This window comes from Typopeltis vanoorti, chromosome 10 (genome assembly GCF_054136105.1).
Source record: "Typopeltis vanoorti isolate ZY-2024b chromosome 10, IOZ_Tvanoo_1.0, whole genome shotgun sequence".
Taxonomy (NCBI): domain Eukaryota; kingdom Metazoa; phylum Arthropoda; class Arachnida; order Uropygi; family Thelyphonidae; genus Typopeltis; species Typopeltis vanoorti.
In genome coordinates, this window is record NC_143558.1 from 108,712,747 (window position 1) to 108,734,170 (window position 21,424).

At 36.6% G+C, this 21,424-nt stretch overlaps 1 protein-coding gene across 5 annotated transcripts in view; it reads left to right on the forward strand.

Moving 5' to 3' along the window:
* The window catches only part of LOC150102665 (atlastin-2-like), a 437,615-nt gene that overhangs the window by 265,077 nt on the left and 151,114 nt on the right, over nucleotides 1-21,424 (forward strand). For all 5 annotated transcript variants that reach the window (XM_090399745.1, XM_090399748.1, XM_090399746.1 and 2 more), the window contains one exon: nucleotides 19,817-19,873. In XM_090399745.1, coding sequence (XP_090255871.1) covers nucleotides 19,817-19,873 — 57 coding nt within the window. The remainder of the gene's footprint in view (nucleotides 1-19,816; nucleotides 19,874-21,424) is intronic.

Sequence of the window (21,424 nt, forward strand, 5' to 3'; positions counted from 1 at the left end):
GAATGATTACACTGGCCAACAAAAAAATTTTTTTCTGCTGATTATGATCTGACACTTGTTTTTTACTAGTTTGGGTGTGCTGATTTCAAATATCAAACCCATTTTTCTCTATCATGTAGCATTTTCTTTTTGGTAATTTGTAAGTTTTTGCTAGTTTTAAGGAGGCAGTACTATTTAGAGGATCAAAAAAAATCGATTTTTTAATATTATTTTCTGAAAGTATGTACTTTTAAAAATCTGTTCCTAACTTTTTATCAAGACATTAGAAAAATTCCCGAAGATATAGCCTATTATTCAAAGCGGTGTGCAGATCAGAATCGGAGCACTCACCGCTCTCGCTTGTTAGTAAACGAATAAATGCGTAAGAACCTGCAACGGCATGTACTGGCGCTTTGAATGCGAGAGAGACCAATAACCGACCTAATACATTTAGGGGATGAAAAGTAGGCGATGACAACTGCCTGAAACAAATGAATGCTATATGCGTCATAGCGGACAAAGAACAATCGAAATCAGTCAATCGTTAATCGATCGTGAAAGTATGATGAGCGCTTATAACATTTCAATAAAGTCTCTGTTTTTTTTTGTCTTGTTAATTGCATGTTAGTTGGCAGTGAAGATAATACATCATGTCTACTACTCGAACATGTGTCAGTAGTGTAGATTCCTTCTGCTACATTTGTGGCAGCTTTACTGTTCCCAGTCAAAGGACAAATATCACTGATTTTGTTAAGAAAGTGTACTTTGCATACTTTGACATAAAACTTGCAGATCAGGACAATTCATGGGCTCCAAATAAAGTGTGTAAGTCATGTGTAGAAAATTTACGACAGTGATGCAAGGGAAAACGCCAAAAATTAGCTTTTGGCATTCCAATGATTTGGCGTGAACCAAAAAATCACATAGATGATTGCTATTTTTGTTTAGTTCAGACTTCTGGTTATAATAAGAAGAATAAGAAAAAAATTGTGTATTCAAATCTCGACTCAGCAATTCGGCCAGTTGCTCATTCCAATGAAATAGCCATGCCAATTTATAAAGGACTTCCTTTACTTGAGAACGAGCATGATCGGGATATGCCAGACGTTCTTGAGGAGCAAGACCCGTATGTTGATTTAGACAATGAAAATTTAATTTCTAGTTCTGGACCGCAACGTTTTACTCAAGCGGAATTGAATGACATAGTAAGAGATTTGGGCCTATCAAAGGAATCATCGGAATCCTTAGCTTCAAGATTAAATGAAAAAAACTTACTGGAGCAAGATACGAAGATAACTTTTTATCGTAGCAGGGAAAGTAATCTTGTACAATATTTTAAACACGAGTGTGGGTTTGTTTACTGTAACAATGTGTCAGGTTTACTAACTTAAATGAGTGTTGTACAATATCATCCAAATGAGTGGTGTTTATTTATTGACAGTTCAAGCAGAAGTCTCAAGTATGTCTTACTACACAATGGAAATGTATATGGCTCAATTCCTATTGGCTATTCAGTCCACTTAAAGGAAACATATGAGGACATTAAAAAGGTTCTGAAGTTATTAAAATATACAGACCATAACTGGATCATCTGTGTGGATCTTAAAATGGTGAACTTTTTACTTGACTTTCAAAGAGGATATACAAAGTTTCCGTGTTTTCTATGCTTCTGGGATAATCGAGCTAGAAACCAACACTCGAGTCAGAAACATTGGCCTCTTAGAATATCCTTAAATGTCGGAGAACAGAATGTTATAAATCAACCTTTAATTGACAGAGAAAAAATCATTTTTCCACCTCTTCACATCAAACTAGGTCTTATGAAGCAGTATGTTAAAGCTTTAAATTTACAAGGTGACTGTTTCCAATGCATATGTGAAAAATTTCCACGACTTAGTTATGAAAAAATTAAAGCCGATGTATTTGATGGACCGCAAATTAGAACTTTAATGAGAGACCCAAATTTCATCAACTCTATGAACGAAATTGAGAAAGAGACCTGGACTTCATTTACGATGGTTGCGAATAATTTTCTTGGAAACAAAAAAGCATGCAATTACAAAGATCTAGTGGAAACGATGCTTGAAAATTTCCAGCGCCTAGGTTGCAACATGAGCATAAAGCTTCATTTCCTATACAGTCATCTTGATAGATTTTCTGAGAATTTAGGTGCTGTAAGTGATGAACAAGGTGAAAGATTTCATCAAGACTTAAAAACTATGGAAGATCGGTACCAAGGAAGATGGGATTCTCACATGATGGCCGACTACTGTTGGAGTATTCAAAGGGATTGCCAAAACAGAACACAGCAGAAATTGCTACAAACAAAAATTTATTCCCTGAAACTCATGTGTAAGTAAAATTGTTATTTTTTTATAAATATTCTTGTAATTTTTAATGAATATTGTTAAGTAGTTATGTATCTAATTATCGGCCTCTCTCGCATTCAAAGTGCCAGTGCGTGCCATTGCAGGTTCTTACGCATTTATTCTTTTACTAACAAGCGAGAGTGGTGAGCGCTCCGATTCTGATCTGTGCACCGCTTTGAATAATAGGCTATATCTTTGGGAATTTTTCGAATTTCTTGATAAAAAGTCAGGAACAGATTTTTAAAAGTACATACTTTCAGAAAATAATATTAAAAAATCGATTTTTTTGATCCTCTAAATAGTAATGCCACCTTAAAACTATCAAAAACTTACAAATTAGCAAAAAGAAAATGCCATAGAGGAAAAACCTGACGTGATAGAGAAAAATGGGTTTGATATTTGAAATCAGCACACCCAAATTAGTAAAAAACAAGTCTCATATAAAAGTCAGCAAAAATTGTGTTGGACTAGGTTATAGATTGTCACAAGTCACCATGGTGTTCCTGAGGTGAAATAAACAACAGAGTGGCCATGCAGTGAGAGGAGATAGGCTCTTAGAAATGTTCAGAGTCATCACTTTTCAAGAGTTTATCACCCACATGGTGATTTTGTTACTGCTGATATGAATATAAAATAAAGATGGATGAATAGAGTTGCTTAGAACATTCAAAATATCAAGGTGGATGCAATCATGTTATTGAATGAGATATCAATCCATGATATCTCATTTTGAGTTTGCCAAGTCACTGACCAGAGTCCTAATTTAAGTCTTCATTTAATCTCAAGATCTTGTTCAAGCAATATCTTGAATGAAAAGAATTCTGAGTACCTGTTCCTGATTAACAAATGATCAAGAAAATGATTAAGAAAAGAAAAGAATGGAAAAGAAAAGAGTGTCGGAGAAGTGGAGAGGATTGTATTGTATTCTGGTTTGCAGATGGTTTGTTTTCTGTCATTGCTTACACCAGATCTTCCAACTTAGACAGCAGAATTAGATAAAACGATCCATTTGGAGGTAAACATTAGTCACCAAGAGAGAGAGAGATCACTTTACTATTTGCGTTGTTGGACTCAAGGATAAGAGGGATAATCATGAATTCAAAGTCAAAGAGGTGAGAGTCATTTTCAGAATCAGTGGAGCTACAGAGAAATCAGATGTATGAATAATGAGACAACAAAACCTAAGCCAGACAAGATCAAAAAGAGAAATTTCAAGATTTGGCATCATCTGGCAAGGAATGTGAGACTACTACAAAAAAAGCACATATGTTATCCTTTTGACGAGTGACTCATATAAAGTGTAGTTTGACCATTTAAAGTGAGATATGGTTGTTGTAAATGTAGTGTGAGATTTGGTCAACAAAAAATCGTGAATATTAATGACTGGATGTTCTGCAGGTAGTGTACATCAAATGTTGGTGAAGTGGATGCAGAAGAGATTTTTTTGTTAAGTTTTTTCAGTTTATTAATTTTTTTCTGAGTAATTTTAACTGCAATGACACTATATTTAGTTGATAAATTTAGTTTAATCCTTTATCCAAGTGTGAGCAAACAAAGTTTGCACCTGAAAGTATCTTCCGGACTGTGGTAAGGTGGTACAACACCTGGAACTCGTTGCAAAGGTGGAGCAAGATAACATCACTCCTATCTCAGTATCTCCCATAATGCTAAACACATCTCCTTGCGGATATGTATAATGTTATGCATTAAGGGAAGGGCCACTACTAGACTAGTTTCGACCTTTATTGAGGTCACTTCAGTGGGAGCCAGGCCCAAGTGGAGATACCAGGCACAAGCATTAGCAAGGTCATCTCCTCCTCTAGGAGTTGCCAAACGGTGTGCCACCTTTTTATTAAATATTACTCTGGATTTCGAGGAACATGTTGAAAGTTTATTTTTCACTTGGTTAGGCTATAATAAATTTAGTTTAATCTTTTATCCAAGTGTGGCAACTCCTATTGGTAGAGATGACCTTGCTAATGCTTCTGCCTGGTATCTCCACTTGGGCCTGGCTCCCACTGAAGAGACCTCAATAAAGGTCGAAACTAGTCTGGGTAGTGGCCCTTCCCTTAATGCATAACATTATACATATCCCCAAGGAGATGTGTTTTGCATTATGAGAGATACTGAAATAGGAGTGATGTTAGCTTGCTCCATCTTTGCAACTAGTTGCCGGTGTTGTACCACCTTACCCCAGTCCTGAAGATACTTTCAGGCACAAACTTTGTTTGCTCACACTTGGATAAAGGATTAAACTAAATTTATTATAGTCTAACCAAGTGAAAAATAAACTTTCAATATATTTAGTTGACTTTACTGGTGGTGTTCAAGAGGTGAAATAAATAGCAGGGAGGCTGTGTAGTGAGAGAAGATAAACTCCTAGTCACATTCCCATACAGAGAACATCCAGTCTCTGTATGGGGTCCTCGTATACCACTACTCAGCCTTCCTCCCTCCCTCCAGGCATGATCTGGCAGTGTATATGTCGTAAGAGGAGATTATGTGGGCAGCTGATTATGGAACCTTCTAATGTGTTTGAAGTTCAGATTTACCACTGCTTCAAAGATGGAAGTCTGAATCTCTGCAGTATGTTTGGGCTGCCTGTTTGAAGAGTAGAACGGGAACAGGAGTGGTGGTTATGGTTATTAGAAAGGTTGGAAAGCCATGCCCCCCAACCCCAAATCATATCTTGATAATTATCATATCAAGATATGATTTGAGGTTGGGGCATGGCTTTATGAAGGATAGATCTTATCTTAGTAATTTACTTAATTTCTATAATAAAATGACAGTTGAATAATTGAGTAAAAAAAATGGCTTCAATACTACTACACTTTCAAATGGCATTTGACAAGATATTGCTCTGACTCTCTAGAAGAGTGGCTGCTGTTTAATTTGTGCATTAATTAAATAATGTGCTTTTGTATAATATACAAATTACTATACAAGTATAATATAATTATATTATAGTGCATGTGTGTAATAGTCAGACACTGGATATAGGCATTGTACTATGGTATTATGATTTTAAAAGTGTTCACTTCAGATGTTGTTTTGATTAATGTGGAAGTTGAAATGCCAATTAACATTGCAAAAATGGTAGACGTAAAGAAGCATATGCCAGCAATGTGGGAGGTTTCAACTCAGAGATCAAGTTTTCAATGACTTTTTTCAGTGGATAATTTGTGACAATTTTACATGTATGCACCCAAAATATTAAAGATTTATAGAGTGTCAGATTAAAGAGAAGAAATAACATATTATAAAAGTGTTTTTTAAATGGTGTATAGTGTGACTTCTGTCGCGAATTGTGCTACATTTGTTTTCTCAGTAACACAAGTGTTCTCTAGTGGTGCCACTTTTGGAGTTTCGTTGTTATATTGTGTTATTTTTGGGTTACTGAGAAGGCGAGGTCAGAGTCGGACACATCTGCAGTGGAAGAGAAGATACGTTTTCGTTATTTAGAATAGTTAAATATAATTTATACTTATAGTATCACATAAGTAAATTAGCCTACAGTAGAGCATATAACATAATATTTAGTTGTAGTAGTATTTAGCATTTAGTTTAGTATAGTGCTTCCCAAACTTATGGATGTCAAGGCCCCCTTTGGAAAAATTAAAAGATTTCATGACCCCCCCCCATCAAAAAAAAAAATCCTAATACAGACATATTATTATAATATTTATTGTTCATATTTATGAATTTGGGGACACAAACCACATGTGTTGAAAAGATTATTTTACTGATTAATAATAAAATAATAACATGACATTTTAACCCCTGTATTGTGGTCATCATCAGAAGGATACATGTATATAAGAACCAAGCTACATGCTGTTGCACTCTATACAGGTAAATTACATCTACGTTGTTAACTAATCTTTTTTCTTAACCTGCCCTCTAGTGATCAAAAAAACAACAATAAAAACTACAATAAACTCTGCTAAAGTCCTCACGTACTAGGATTCCTCTGGAATTATACAGTTCATATTGTTATGTTACAATTATCTTCTGGATTTGTACAGTAAGGTTGCTATTGAATGTTCAGGGGAAAAAAAAAAAAAAAAAACACTTCACCAAGTCTTCTTGTATTGAGATTTTTCTTTGTGGTTGCTATGAAGGTTGCAGATGAGTCCTCCACATTCTTCGATTGGTTAGACCATCATTTTTATTCAGATTCGGATCATGTTTGAGCATTTCACATGCTTCTTTGAATTTCCGCTCGAACCAGGTTTTGGTGCAGTGCAGGGACTCGTTACCTTTCTATGTCTAGGAAGGGGAGTTGTCTGTTTTTTTCAACTTCTAGAGTAAATTTAATCTTGTTGTGAAGAGAGTTTATTCTCTCTAAAAACACCTGTAGGTTTTCTATGTTTTCATTCCAAATGATGAAAATATCATCAACATATCTCAACCATATCGATGGTTTAGGTGTAATTTTGATAAAAATTTCATTTTCGAACTTTTCCATGAATTGGTCTGCACAAGGTGGTAACAGTAGGCTATCCATTGCTAGGCCTTCCAATTGTTGGTAAACTGTGTTGTTTACTTTGAAAAAATTTGATTTAAGGCAGTGATTGAACAACTGTGTAATGTCTGTAGGGAAGAGATCTTTAATAATGTTAATGACCTTCTCCACTGGAACATTCGTGAATAAAGATACTACATCCAGGCTGGCCATTATTTTTTTCTATGAGAAAACTTTCCAGTTAAGCTAGGTGAACCAAATTAAAAATTTGAAGAACTGTATAAGAAAAAATGCCATTCTTATAACAACCTCCCAGATGACAAAGTGATCTTCAACTATGTCGGATCACAGCCTTACCAAACAAGAATCTGACATCCTAAAGAAAGGTTACAACTTCTCCATCACCCCTAATTTCATTCCAAAAATGGACTTCATTTGTGGAATTGAAAAAGACCTCCGTCCTCTCCCAGAGGCTACAGCTAATGATATTAGCTTCCAGACCACGATTATCCTTGCAACAGCAAAACAACCCAAACAGAACACCACTCCATACGATAGGAAGGCCATTCGTAACTTACGAAACAACAAAGAGATAATCGTTACTTAAGCTGACAAGGGGAACTACACAGTCATTCTAAACTCAAAAGACTATTTCACTAAGATAAACAATCTCCTGTTGGACAGTTCTACGTATAAAATACTAAAGAAAAATCCTATCATGACAAACCACCATGAAACAAACCTGCTGGTCAGAAATATAACTGGTTGTCCTGAGGAATTAAAAAGAAAACTCAAATCCACACCTTCCATAACTCCTTGCCTTTATGGTGCACCCAAAGTGCATTAGGAGGGCGTTCCACTGTGTCCGATTGTAGATGGCATATTCTTCCCTACATACCTATTGGCTAAACACCTTGCCAACTTACTAAAAGGAAAAATTAGATAGAGTCCTATATTAAGAACACTCAACAATTTGTAGAGAAACTGAAGTACATCAAGACATCACAAATTGACATAATGGCCAGCCTGGATGTAGTATCTTTATTCACGAATGTTCCAGTGGAGGAGGTCATTAGCATTATTAAAGATCTCTTCCCTACAGACATTACACAGTTGTTCAATCACTGCCTTAAATCAAATTTTTTCAAAGTAAACAACACAGTTTACCAACAATTGGAAGGCCTAGCAACAGATAGCCCACTGTCACCACCTTGGTGCAGACCAATTCATGGAAAAGTTCGAAAATGAAATTTTTACCAAAATTACACCTAAACCATCGATATGATTGAGATATGTTGATGATATTTTCATCATTTGGAATGAAAACATAGAAACCTACACGTGTTTTAGAGAGAATAAACTCTCTTCACAACAAGATTAAATTTACTCTAGAAGTTGAAAAAAACAGACAACTCCCCTTCCTAGACATACTGGTGAAAAGGCAGGAAAATAATTTTAAACTCTCCATATACAGAAAACCTACAGATACTGGACATTATTTACATTATTCTTCTAACTATCATAGATCACAAAAACATAGCATCATTCACATGTTACGGAACAGAGCCAAAACGTTTATTTCAGACGAAGAAGAGGTACAGACAGAACTTTCTCAAATTGCTATAACACTGTCGCAGAATGGTTTTCCTACAAACATCATAAACAAGTTCCTTTATAAAGACAACCTCCAACAACAAGGAACAGTCACCCAGTATGCTTCAACAGTAGTCATCCCTTATGTAGATTCAGTCTCTTCAAGATTAGCGAGAATGTTAAAATCTCACAACATCAGAGTGGTATTTAAGCCTACCACTGCCATCAGACAAGTATTAAGATCTCCTAAAGACAGTGTACCATTTTTCAAATATCCAGGTGTTTATAGAATTCCATGTACGTGCGACCTTTCATATATTGGGCAAACTTCAAGAAGCCTGGAAATCAGACAGAAGGAGCATGTTGGGGATGTCAATCACAACAGGACAGTCTCCTGAGGCTTAGCACATCACTTTGCAACTTCTAACCATGTAATTGACTGGGAAAATAGCTCTATGCTGTATTTGGATGATGATGATTACGGTTACAAAATTTTCAAGGAATCTGCAGTGGTATTAAGAACGGGTAACAACCTCAACAGAAATCAGGGTGCCATACTGAAAGATATATGAAAAAACTTAATCAACTCACTCAGTTTAACAGAACTACAATACGCAAAAAATCATGTAATACGTGTGCATACAACACGTATCCATGATACTGACTGAAGCTTCTCAACACATGCATGCATTGTCACGAATAGTTTCAAACTTAACTGCCTAACAGTTAGCAACATTTCTGTATTTGCTCATATTTTTTGTGTGTACCATTCAGCCTTGACAAAGCTAGACAGTCGCTAGCGAAACTAGTAGGCAGGATTATATTAATAAAGTACCTATGGTCTAATAACCACAAAACGTCTTGTTTTTAAATATTTTATGACCAAATATGTATAATTTAAGTATGTTTCTTTTAAGATAAAAAATATCTACTTAGTCTTGAAGCATTTTAAATTTGTTTTCATTATTTCATGGCCCCCCTCAACAAAACTAATGGCCCAGAAGAGGGCTGTTGCCCACAGTTTGAGAAGCACTGGTTTAGTAGTTCCTCAGCACTAAGTGAATGATAGCAACAGCTGTAGCTCCAATTACAAATGATGTATCACCAAGTTCTCCCCCATTTAAGGACTATTTTGCATAACATAATAAAGGATTTTGTGGCATGCGATGCTTGTGGGATGTATGTGTCTCAGCAGTTGGATATGCGGCGAGTGAGAGAAGGGGGAGTGCGTGTATGTATGCACAAAATATAGGCAATGGAATCAACTTAATGAGTTGAATATTACAGTAACTGACCTCATTGATTCAGAGATGGAAGAATCTCGAGAGATGGTATGATAGGTGAGAATGACGAGCGAAAATGAATGAAAAAATAAGAGTAGGGAGTGTGGAAGGCTTTAATGATTGTGAAGTTTTTGGAGATGGTCTTAAAAAACTTTCGGAGATTTTCAACGTTTGAAAAATGACCATATTAGTATCTCCTTTATTTGTTATAAAATATAACAGATAAACTCTTTTCTAAAATATAACACAGTTATTACTGATTTACAAAAAAAAAAAAAATCCTTAACAAACCCATGCTGCTCCTTAAGAAGAATGCCTATTCTTCTCAATCCAAGTTTGTATTCTTTCTCTAACAAGCCTCTGTTTCACCTTTACCACCACATCTGATACAAATTGGCTTATATTGAAAGTTTATTTTTCACTTGGTTAGACTATAATAAATTTAGTATAATCCTATATCAAAGTGTGAGTAAACAAAGTTTGTGCCTGAAAGTATCTTCAGGACTGGGGTAAGGTAGTACAACACCGGGAAACTCGTTGCAAAGGTGGAGCAAGCTAACATCCCTCTTATCTCAGTATCTCCCATAATGCAAAACACATCTCCTTGCGGATATGTATAATGTTATGCATTAAGGGAAGGGCCACTACCCAGACTAGTTTTGACCTTTATTGAGGTCTCCTCAGTGGGAGCCTTTCAACATCTTTCTCTAAATCCAGAGTAATTTAATAAAAAGGTGGCACACCATTTGGCAACTCAACTCCTATAGGTAGAGATGACCTTGCTAATGCTTCTGCCTGGTATCTTCACTTGGGCCTGGCTCCCACTGAGGAGACCTCAATAAAGGTCAAAACTAGTTTGGGTTGCGGCCCTTTCCTTAATGCATAACATTATACATATCCGCAAGGAGATGTGTTTTGCATTATGGGAGATACTGAGATTGGAGTGATGTTAGCTTGCTCCACCTCTGCAACGAGTTGTCCGGAGTTGTACTACCTTACCCCAGTCCTGAAGATACTTTCAGGCACAAACTTTGTTTACTCACACTTTGATAAAGGATTAAACTAAATTTATTAAATTGGCTTATAGTTTGAGCTAGATGCTTCTTTATAGAGTGACACTATTTTACCATCTTCTCACTCTTTTGGGACTGTAAGTCAAGAGTGCTCTCAGCCACTTTGCAGATTCCCTTAATATATAAGGTGATATTCCATCCACATTTACAGCCTTATTAAATCAAGCTTACTTAAAATTTCAAATACTGTACTGAATTTCTAGTATCCACTATATTTTCTCACTGTTATTCAAGCACTACTGTCAACCCCCTAAATGGGAATGTAGTGACAACATATCATTGAACATACACTCATTTCTGCTGCATTTTCCATGGATGGGATATATCGATTTAGTCTGCTCTCTTGGCTCTCCTGCTTACTGAGTATGCAGTCTCCCATCGATGTGGTCCAAATTTCAAGACTTTACATTTACCTAAATTAAACTGACATCCCCTATTCATTTGGCCATCTGTCCAATTTATTCAAAGAAAGAATGCATCTCAAAAATCAGAAAGCATTGCTTTTATTTCTTTAAGTAACAGAATACAAATATGAATGGAACTTTGATTTTTAAATTACTAAGCATAGAGAATAATTATGGATGTAAGAAAAGCAATATTATGTTTTTTTTTAGAAAAAGTTTACTTCTTTCATCATCATTTTCTCACACTCTCACCTTTTTTTTTATAATAGAATTATTATTATTAATAATATAACCATATATTAATAATATAACAAGGCCTCAGACAACTAATATCACACATAAATATAATAATCACTATGGAAAGGCCACCATGGGAAGCAGCCGTTTTGCTTCTTCTCTTGCAGTATGCAATTTGCTATTGCTGCTTATAAATATTCCTTCTACATCCCAGATATGCTAAAATAAACTACCTTTTGAATACAGGAACTGTACAGACTACAATGGCCTGAAAAAAGCCTTAAGGACATATATAAAATACAAACTGGTGTATAATTTGATACTTCCAGTCTGCTACCATCCTCATTCAATGGCACTTTACCCTCCTTCCACTCCTTGAGTACCTTTCCCATGGCCAGACTTTCACTGAAATTCCAGGTCAAGGGAGCTGTCAGTTCTTTAGCACATTCTCTCAAAACCCATGGCAAAATTCCATCCAGTCCCACTGCTTTATTGACATCCAGATTACTCAGTATTGGAAACACATTCTCCTCTTGCACTTCTAAACATCAAACTTGCCCTACCCCTCTAGTATGAAAACTTACTTCTCCAGGATGAAATATCCCAATAAAGTGTTCATTGAACAACCTCACTATATTTTTTGAATCAGTCATTCTATTGCCATTTTTATCCAACAATATCATTCTTCCACAATCATTTCTCTTCCTACTGGCCATATTACAAAAAATTCCTTAGGATTATATTTGGATCTCAGGGCCAATCTCTTCTCATATTCCAGTTTTGCCTTCCTTACCATACTGGTCACTCTCCTGGCCTGAGTATTATATTTTTCATGTGTCTGCTCTCCAGCCCTCTCCTTTTATCTCTTCCATAACCTCTTTTTTATCTGCAGTCCCTGTTTAATATTGTTTGTCATCCAGTTTAATTGTTTTTGCTTCTTCACTTGCAGTATGCAATTTGCTATTGTTGCTTATAAATATTCCTTCACAAGTTCCCAAGTACTGATGATGTCTCACTCTTCTAATTCCTCCATCCATGGAACTCCCCAAGCTGATTTCTAAGAGTAATATAATCACCTGCCTTATAATTCCATATACATTCCTTTCTCTTTGATACTCCTGCATGTATATCTTCTTCCAAGTCAAAACGCCACAGTCACAATCTCCAACAGGGGGCAGAGATGCCATCTCAGTTATAATCAGATCTTCTGTTACCAAGACCAAAACTAAAACCCTTGAACCTTGTGTTCCTTCTAGTACATGCTGTCTAAGACATTTGTCCCTCAAGAATTCCAGAAATTCAATTTCCTTACTACTACATGCAGTTTCCTCTTCCTAATTTATACTGCTATAGTTAAAATCTCCCATAACAATGATTCCTTTTCCCACTCACCAAGTTCAAATTCATAAACATCTCCTACTTTTCACTCTCATGCTTCCTGGCTCATAGCAACACCCTACTAAATATCCTGTCCTGCCCACCTCTACCTCACACCATATGGTTTCAAAACAATTAGTGCTATTGCCCTCTCAATCCTCCACTCTGAGAGGATATAAGTCATCACTTATCATAAGAAGTACTCCAACACTGCATTTTCCCTTCCTATCCTGTTGAAAAATGCTGCATCCTGCTTCTTCTTTTCCTGTTAGTATATCATCAACATCAACCACATCTAGAAATTCCAATAATCCTTGGATAGCTGATGCTCTTAGCTCCACCACCAATTCATCTCCTTCATTCTGGATATTCCTAGCATTAGTAGAAAGAATCAAGGCATTGTTACTGTTTCTGTAACTATCTATATCCTTCAGACTCCACTGGATTTAGATTACTCTATGTATTTCTCCCTTCTTCCAAGCACCTATTCACACAAGAGGCCACCCCCCAAACATCCACCCTGATAATTCTAATTTCCCTGCATTGACTCATTGACTCGTTCAGAGAATAGCATTATCTTCAGATGTCTACTTCCTTCTGATTCAAGCCATTTCTCGTACACACTTCCTTTTTGTCCTCCAATACCTTCCAAGCATCCGTGTATTCCAAGCCTCTCTCTTTTGACGCATTCTGGCTATTATTCTATTCATTACTGATGCTCTTCTCTGCAGCTGCATTATCATACCTGTGCAATACATACGCACACAATCTTCCCTCTCTCAGTCTTCCATACAACCTCATACTTGAAGTTTTGTGGAAGACTAAGCGAGGGAAGTCATTTCTCAAATCATTCATGCCCACTATCACAATCATCTCATCTACCCTTTCACTTTGATTAAGTGCCATAGTCATACTTTCTATCATTCCTCCAGGCAAACACTCCTCAGGCATTCTATATTGCACACCACAAATCATTGCATCTTCATACCTTACACCTCATACCACTCTGTTTCTTCCTTGCTAACTTGCATCCCTCTCTCTCTCTCCTCTAACACTTTCTTTCTTTGTTCCCCTATTTATTTGTTGTCCTCACATCTCTCCATCCCTGATTTCAGCACTCTCTCTTGTATTTTTCTCATTCCCTTTCTTTTACTGGTTTTTCCATTCTTGCTTCTTCTGTCATTCCCATAACTATATCTCATTCCTACTCTGATTTGCTTTGCATTCATTGTTTCCATTCGCTTAATCTCTTCTTTCACATTTCTCAACTCATTCCCAAGACATTCCACTTCCTCTTTCAGCTTTCTCTCTCTCTCTCTCTCTCTCTCTCTCTCTATGCCATTCATCTTCCCAATTAACACCATCTTCCAAAACTCCACAATGATTCAAACTTACTGTACTCCCTAATTAATTCGAGGACAATGAGCAAAATTTACATTCTGCTCATTGTCCTAAACTTGATCACGCTACTCATCACTCTCTTGGTCTGTAATCATCAACCATCATTGACTTCTTCATCAAAAATATCATCGACTTTTTCACCACTTGATATTTCTGAATCAGATGCAGATTTCTCATTAATTAAAATGCTTTTAACATTATCAGTTTTGTCTAACTTGAAAAATGCTAGCTTAAATCTTGGATCTGATATTGTAGAAGTAATATAATATTTATTTAGAAATAAAGTATTCAATCTTATGTTAATTTCTTCACACAGAAATTTTTTGTTGCTCTTACTCCAAAGAAAGTGTTATTTTCATTTTTAGATAAATACTTTTCCTGTTTATAACAGTTGGAAGCAGTTCCAAAATTAAAGCAAAATTTGAACTCATCGTGTTTTATAATTTTGCTCAAAAGCTCCAATAAATTTAGCAGTAGTTCCTTTAAAGAGCACTAATTTGAGCATAAAGTATTTAAATTGTTGTTGATTGCATAGATATTTAATACTCTTTTCTATTTATGTATTCTTTGTATTATATAATATCAGCCGGCCTGGCTGGCTGAGTGGTTAGCATATCTGCTCTCCAGCCAAAAGGCTGTGGGTTCGAATCCCACCGTGGGAATGGATGTCTGTGGAAAAACTAGTGGTGGTGGTCAGCAGTAGATGGTGTTGGTGTAGTTACTGTTAGTTGTAGTTGGATTGAGTGGTGGAGAGCAGGTGCCCTTTCTCAATGAGTATATGGACTCCCTGGAGGTATCAAATAATAATAATAATAAAATGTAGACTGCCACCAATCTATTCATTAATATATGTAGACTGCCACCAATCTAATCGGTAACATTCTATTCATTCTATTCTATTCTATTCAATCTTTGCTTGTCATCTCAACTCATCACTGTCATACATGGCCAAAACATTGACTACTTTTCCAACTACAGTTATCTTTCCTCTCTTCAACAAACATTTGAAATTCATTCTCCAATTCTCCTTCCTCCCAACTAAATCATGCATTCTTACTAGGACATCAAACTCTTTGCTTGTTTACTCCTTCTATCCAACACCTCAACATCTCATTTCCTTACATGGAAAGCTTGAGAAAAAAGCACTCAGTTCATTCTGCCTCCATGAAAACAAACCTTCTGTACCTTGTTGTTCACTATGCATTTAGTAATGGAATCTCCATATAGCACTGCTCTCGCACCCTTCATTACCTCTTTCACAAAGTCAGCATTCATTCGATTCTTCTTCATTCTTCTATGTACACCCTCTGTCCAAAAAAAAAACCGAAATTTTGATAGAAAATAAAACGCAGGCCAATTATAATTATTCAGATCGTTTATTTCAATTAATATACTCTCCCTCAGCTTTAATACAGCGTTTGGCAGGGTCAATTAATTTGTTAAATGAGTTTTTTATATCGGTTTTTGGGATACTGTTGAGGGTTGTGGTTACTGCTGCTTGAATGTTTTCAATAGTGTCGTATCGCTTTCCTTTCATCGGCAAATGAAGTCGAGGGAAGAGAAAGAAGTCACAGGGTGCAAAATCAGGTGAATAGGGTGAGTGATCCAATACACAAACTTGGTTTTTAATCAAAAACTGTCTCACAATGTTCGAACGATAAGATGGTGCATTATCGTGCAAAAGTGACCAGCTGCCTGCATTACGATATTCATGCCATATGCGACAAATTCTTGCTACCAGTCGCTTCAAAACTTCGAGATAAAACTTGCCATTGACCATATGGCCAGGCAGAACGAGTTCTTTGCAGATAATGCCCTTGGAATTATAGAAAAAATCAGCATTGTTTTTACTACTTTTGACTTCTCCAAGCGACTTTTTTTCGGATGCCCCTCTTCTGGTGTCTCCACTCAGCACTCTGGTGCTTTGTTTCAGGCTCATACTCAAAACACCAAGTATCGTCACCAGTAACAATCGTTTCAAAGAAATTTGAGATTTCAGAGATTTCAAATTTCAGAGAAGTTTGAGACCTCATTAAAACCGCTTACGAGCAGTTTTAATGAGGTCTTTGCAGTGTTCAATTCGATACATTTTTTGGTCGTCGGTCAACTTGTGGATTACAAATCACAAATTCAATTTACGAAGGCCCAAATTCTTGATCACAGTTGATGTTGCAATCAACTGTGCACAGATGTTATGCATAGTTGATTTTGGACTCCCCAATTCATCTTCAATCAATCTCACGGACGATTTCGGGTTTTCTTTGATGAAATCGCGCCCTTTTTGGATGTTAACTTCACTTGGTCCACTTTTTGGGTGGCCCAGCTTTTCGTCATCCTCAAGTGTCTCACAACCACTTTGCAATCGCTTAAACCACTCATAAACTTGAGTATGGGATAAGCATTCATCGCTGTATGCTTTTTGAAGCATTTGATGGGTTTCGGTAAAATGTTTACCAAGTTTAACACAAAAGTCAATCTCAGCTCTCTGAAACTCATTTTCCGACCATTCGTCAAAACACACTGTCACTCTTGGCACTATAACTTGGCTTCTAATGAAACAAATGTCATAAACAGTTGACACAACACTAATGATGGTTGCTGCTTTCAACAACAAAGAAATACAACAGGTGGTGCCACTAGTTTCTTCTATTTTCATAAAGTTCGATTTCTTTCTTTTTGGACAGAAGGTGTATATCTATGATTTTCGTCATTTCACTTCACATATGCTTTACCTCCTTCAGCAGTAGCTGTACTCAATTTTAGTAATGTGCCAAATATTCAGTTTTGCTCTGGTATTCAGCTGATTCAGCATGTTTTGAAAATATTTGACTTTGGCCAAAACAAAAAATTCATGTTACATACATCATAACAAACACAATAAATTTAAGAAAAAGCCTCCCCCTATCACGTGCAACCACAAAACCAAGGCTACAGTACCAATATTGTTAAGGGATGTGATGATGCTGAAACTACAAGAATTCCATATTTTATTTGCACATCACAATTAGCAACAACAAGCTCTATTAATGTACAGATATCTATTTTAAATTTAATAGCTTTCGCCTCACACTGCACTACTTCAGTAGTGCAGTGTGAGGAGAAAGGAGTGCAATTTGTGAACATATGGGATGATTTTGAGGGATGGATGGAACTGCATAAGAGAGGTGAATTGCATTTAAATGATTTTGATGAGTCAATGAAGAGGCTGTTGCTAGAAGGAATTTAATGATTGCAGTGAATAGAGAATCTGAGGAAGTAAGGGATGATGTATAAAAGCAGAAGAGTAAGTTAGGAGAGATTGAAGAAGAGCTTGCGAATGGAGAGGAGAATAGTGTGAGCAAAGGAAATTCAAGACAGGCAATGCAATTTTTTTTGGGGGGGGGGAGCAAGGTGGACAGGAAGATACAGTGTGAAATGGATGCATAAGTGAATTTGTGTGAGCACAAAAGAAAGAATGGGGATGGCCTAGAATTGGAGTGCTTATGGGTCTGGGGGGATCTGCAAGATCAGGAAGTGATGGAGAAAAATGGCCAGAAAGAAGTATTGTTGAACTAAGGAGAATGAAATTGTTGCATTGATCAAGGTCATTCATTCATCCAAAAATGGTCATCTCAATTCCTGACAGGAATTGAGATGGAGGAATATGATGTTTTTTGTGAAGACAGATAGGGCAGAAATAGATGAATGCTGCTGTTGATGGCAGCACAGGAATTATGCCCATCCAAGTTGAAGATGCAAGTGGCAAACAGTTTCAGTTGGATTTGAGGCAGCATGGTTTGAGATAGAGGTGGACAGGATGAAATATTTACTTAGGTGTTGCTATAGGGCCTGGTATTGTGTGTGTGTGTGTTGGGGGGGTAGTAAGAAAGAAATATATAGGCAAAGTATCCTGTTGAATAAGAAAAGGTTGATCATTATGGGTGATTTTAATAATAATAATATAGACTGAAATGAAGATATGGCATCTAGTTATGAAGAGAATAAATTTCTTGAATTTTTGAAAGATGTTATTGCAGAGAATGGTGGAAGGAAGGCGGTTATCCTTGTATAACTGAACCCATCTTGAGGATGGAAGAGAAGAAGAAGATAAATATTCCTCTAGTTGGTGAATGTGGTCACTTGAATGGTGGTTAGCAATATAAGCATTTCTCTGAGAAAAATGCAGAAGTGTAAGCCTAGTCATTATGGAAAGCTTTGAAGATAGCTTGTAACTGTATCATGGAAAAATGAATTGGATGGAAAGGAGATCAGTGTTGCTTGGGCTTTACTCAAGAACTATATGGCAGAGACAATGCCTGAATGTATTCCAAGTGTCAGGAGATGAAATAAGGCAGTTGTGAAATCAATGAATGAAGAGGTTAGGCATGCATTCTGGAAGAAGAAGGAATTATGAAGGCAGCATAATATGAATGATAATAATCAATTTCATGTGGATTACAGCAAAAGGAATGTCACTTGTTTGTTGTTATTATTATTATTTCGTGACACCTCCAAGGCGTCTGAAGACTCATCAATGGAGGACACTTATTCTACAACTATCCGTCTTCACCATTACACCAAATCTCTCTCACCATTATCATTTACATCAATGCCATCTATTGCCCACTACCACCACTAGTATTTTTTGTCTGTAAATTGCGTATGTTCTTAAGGACTGATTTGTCTGTATGTTAAGGGTAGCAATAGTGCCATATGTCCAGAAGTTATTAATGAGTCACAAAAAAAAAATTCCGGGAAGCTCTTTTAATATGTAGCTGGTAAAAGAAAAAATGATTATGGAAAGATGATATATTCATTGGTGAAAATGATAGAATGATAACTACTGTGGAGGGTTTTGAGATATTAGACTTGCAATCCAGAAAGATTAGTCATTAATGTGATATCATGTAGAACATAAGCACAGTTAGAATGGTGGTGGAGGAACTGACAGAGTTGAGGAATTGAGTAAACTTGATGTCAGTAAGTCTGAGATAGATGATAAATCATTGCGTGTTTGAAGGTATGTTCAAGGGAGTTAACATGTTAATGTGCTTGTTGAACATGAGTCTTATACTGGCAAATTTCTGAAGGAAAGGAATAAAACGAAATTGTGCTGCTTCATAAAGGAGATGATAGGACTAAGGCTATAAACAGTACTCAAACTCTGTTCCTGGAGTTGTGCTCAAAGTGTTAGAGAGATTAGTGAGGACTAAGATTCAGAATTAGGTTGACATCAGCGTTATTTACTTTGATGGACAGTGTGGGGTTTGCTAAAAGAAGAATGAGTTTTAGTATTTCATTTACTTAATATAAGAAGGTGACAAATGCATTGTACAAGGGAGATGCATACATAATAGTATGATTAGATTTTGCAAAGGCTTTTTATAGGCCTTTGCAAAATCTAATCATACTATTATCTATGCATCTCCCTTGTTGATAATTAGGTTGCATTGGATGAAGTTGGAGGTTGGCTGTCTGACAGCAAACCTCCAATTCAATATATTAAGCTACTCTCCAACTCCATTCAATCCAACCTAATTATCAGCTGGTTATGTGGTGACCTATAAAAAGCCTTTTTAATAATTTAATGATAAAGAGTGATTTTTAATAATTGAATCACTTAGTAAGCATTTTTAACTTGTTTGTGTTACAGGTGTATGTTAAGACTTTTCAAGGACATGATCTTCCAGAACCAAAGTCTATGTTACAGGTAAATAACTTATGGCATTTCATACTTATATTTGGCCATTTCATATGTTAATATGCACATCTCTCTTCTGTTAATATGTGCAAAGGTTTTTAAAATAAATATTTTTTAATCCTTAATTCAGACATGGAATACCATGAAGCTTGATGCAAAAAATTAAAACGTGGCATTTTCTTTTTAAATGTATGATGTCTATGAACACACAGCCTCTAATGCAGACTATATCTGAGTTGGCAAAAATCCTAAAAAAATACAATATGCTGGCTACCTTCTGGCCACAAAAAGTTTGCATCTTTTATCCACTCTCCTTAGTCTCTAGATTTTTTCTGGTGTCTACCAAATGACCTGCAGCTGTAATCTATCTTATTATGGCCTGACATGTAAGACAGTAACATCAGAATCTCTGAGCAGAAATTTAATTCCAGTACTACCACCACTGAAGTGCAGCCATTCAGGACATGCAGACAATGCCTTGGATACCCACCACAAGTGATGTTGGAAAAAGGTCATCTTGAGACTGTTACTGGAATCTGCCTCTGCTTTTAAAACTCTCCAAACCTCAGCAAACTTGGATCCATACAACTGCTTCACATCTGGGAAGCACTCATCCTCAGACCATCAGTCAGCTGGCCAATTGCACTCAACCAATTTAACTAGGTGCACAATTTAGAACTTCAAGCCCACCTGTATAGAATTCACCTGCATGCATGTATCTATATTTGCATTGTTCCCTGATGATCCCAATTTGCCTTTGATGAAATACTGAACAGTATTAATTATTTTAATTATTATTATTATTATTACGGATGACTACAGGGAGTCCTTAGACTCATCGAGGGAGGCCCTAAACATCATGTCCACACAACTATACGATATTCTCACAGTATCTATCATACCTTGCCTTGAACTCACTCACCATCATAGCACCCACAACAGACTCTGGCAGCTTATTCCACTCATTTACTACTCTAAAAGTAAAGAACCCAGCTCTAACACCCCTGCTAACCACACTCTTGCTCAGCCTCCATAGGTGTTCCCTAGTTCTCCCACCACCAGTCCTGATCTCAAAAATATCCTCTGAATTAATCCTATAGAAACCCTTTAGCAATTTGAATGTCTCAATCATATCTCCCCTTTTCTGCCTATCAACTAATTTCTGCAACCCACAAATCTTCAACCTGTTCTCATATGGTTCATTCCATAGACCTGCCATCATCTTAGTCACTCGCCTCTGGATCCTCTCCACCTCCTCCCCATCAAGAAGGAACCTAGGTGACTAAATCTGGGCACAGTAGTCTAGATGAGGTCTTATCAGGGCTCGGTACAGAGGTACAATAACTTGCTTGTCTCTGCTCGTCAAGGTATTTTTCAACAACCAAGTGAGTTGATGAGCTGATTTAGCTACTTTTGCAGTGTGCTCCCCCTGAACTTCATCTCCCTATCCACCAACACTCCCAAGTCCCTGGCCTCATCAATCTCCTGGAGTACAGTTCCCCAATGTGGTATACTGCTGCTAATCTTTTCACCCCAAAATGCATAACCTTACATTTTGTC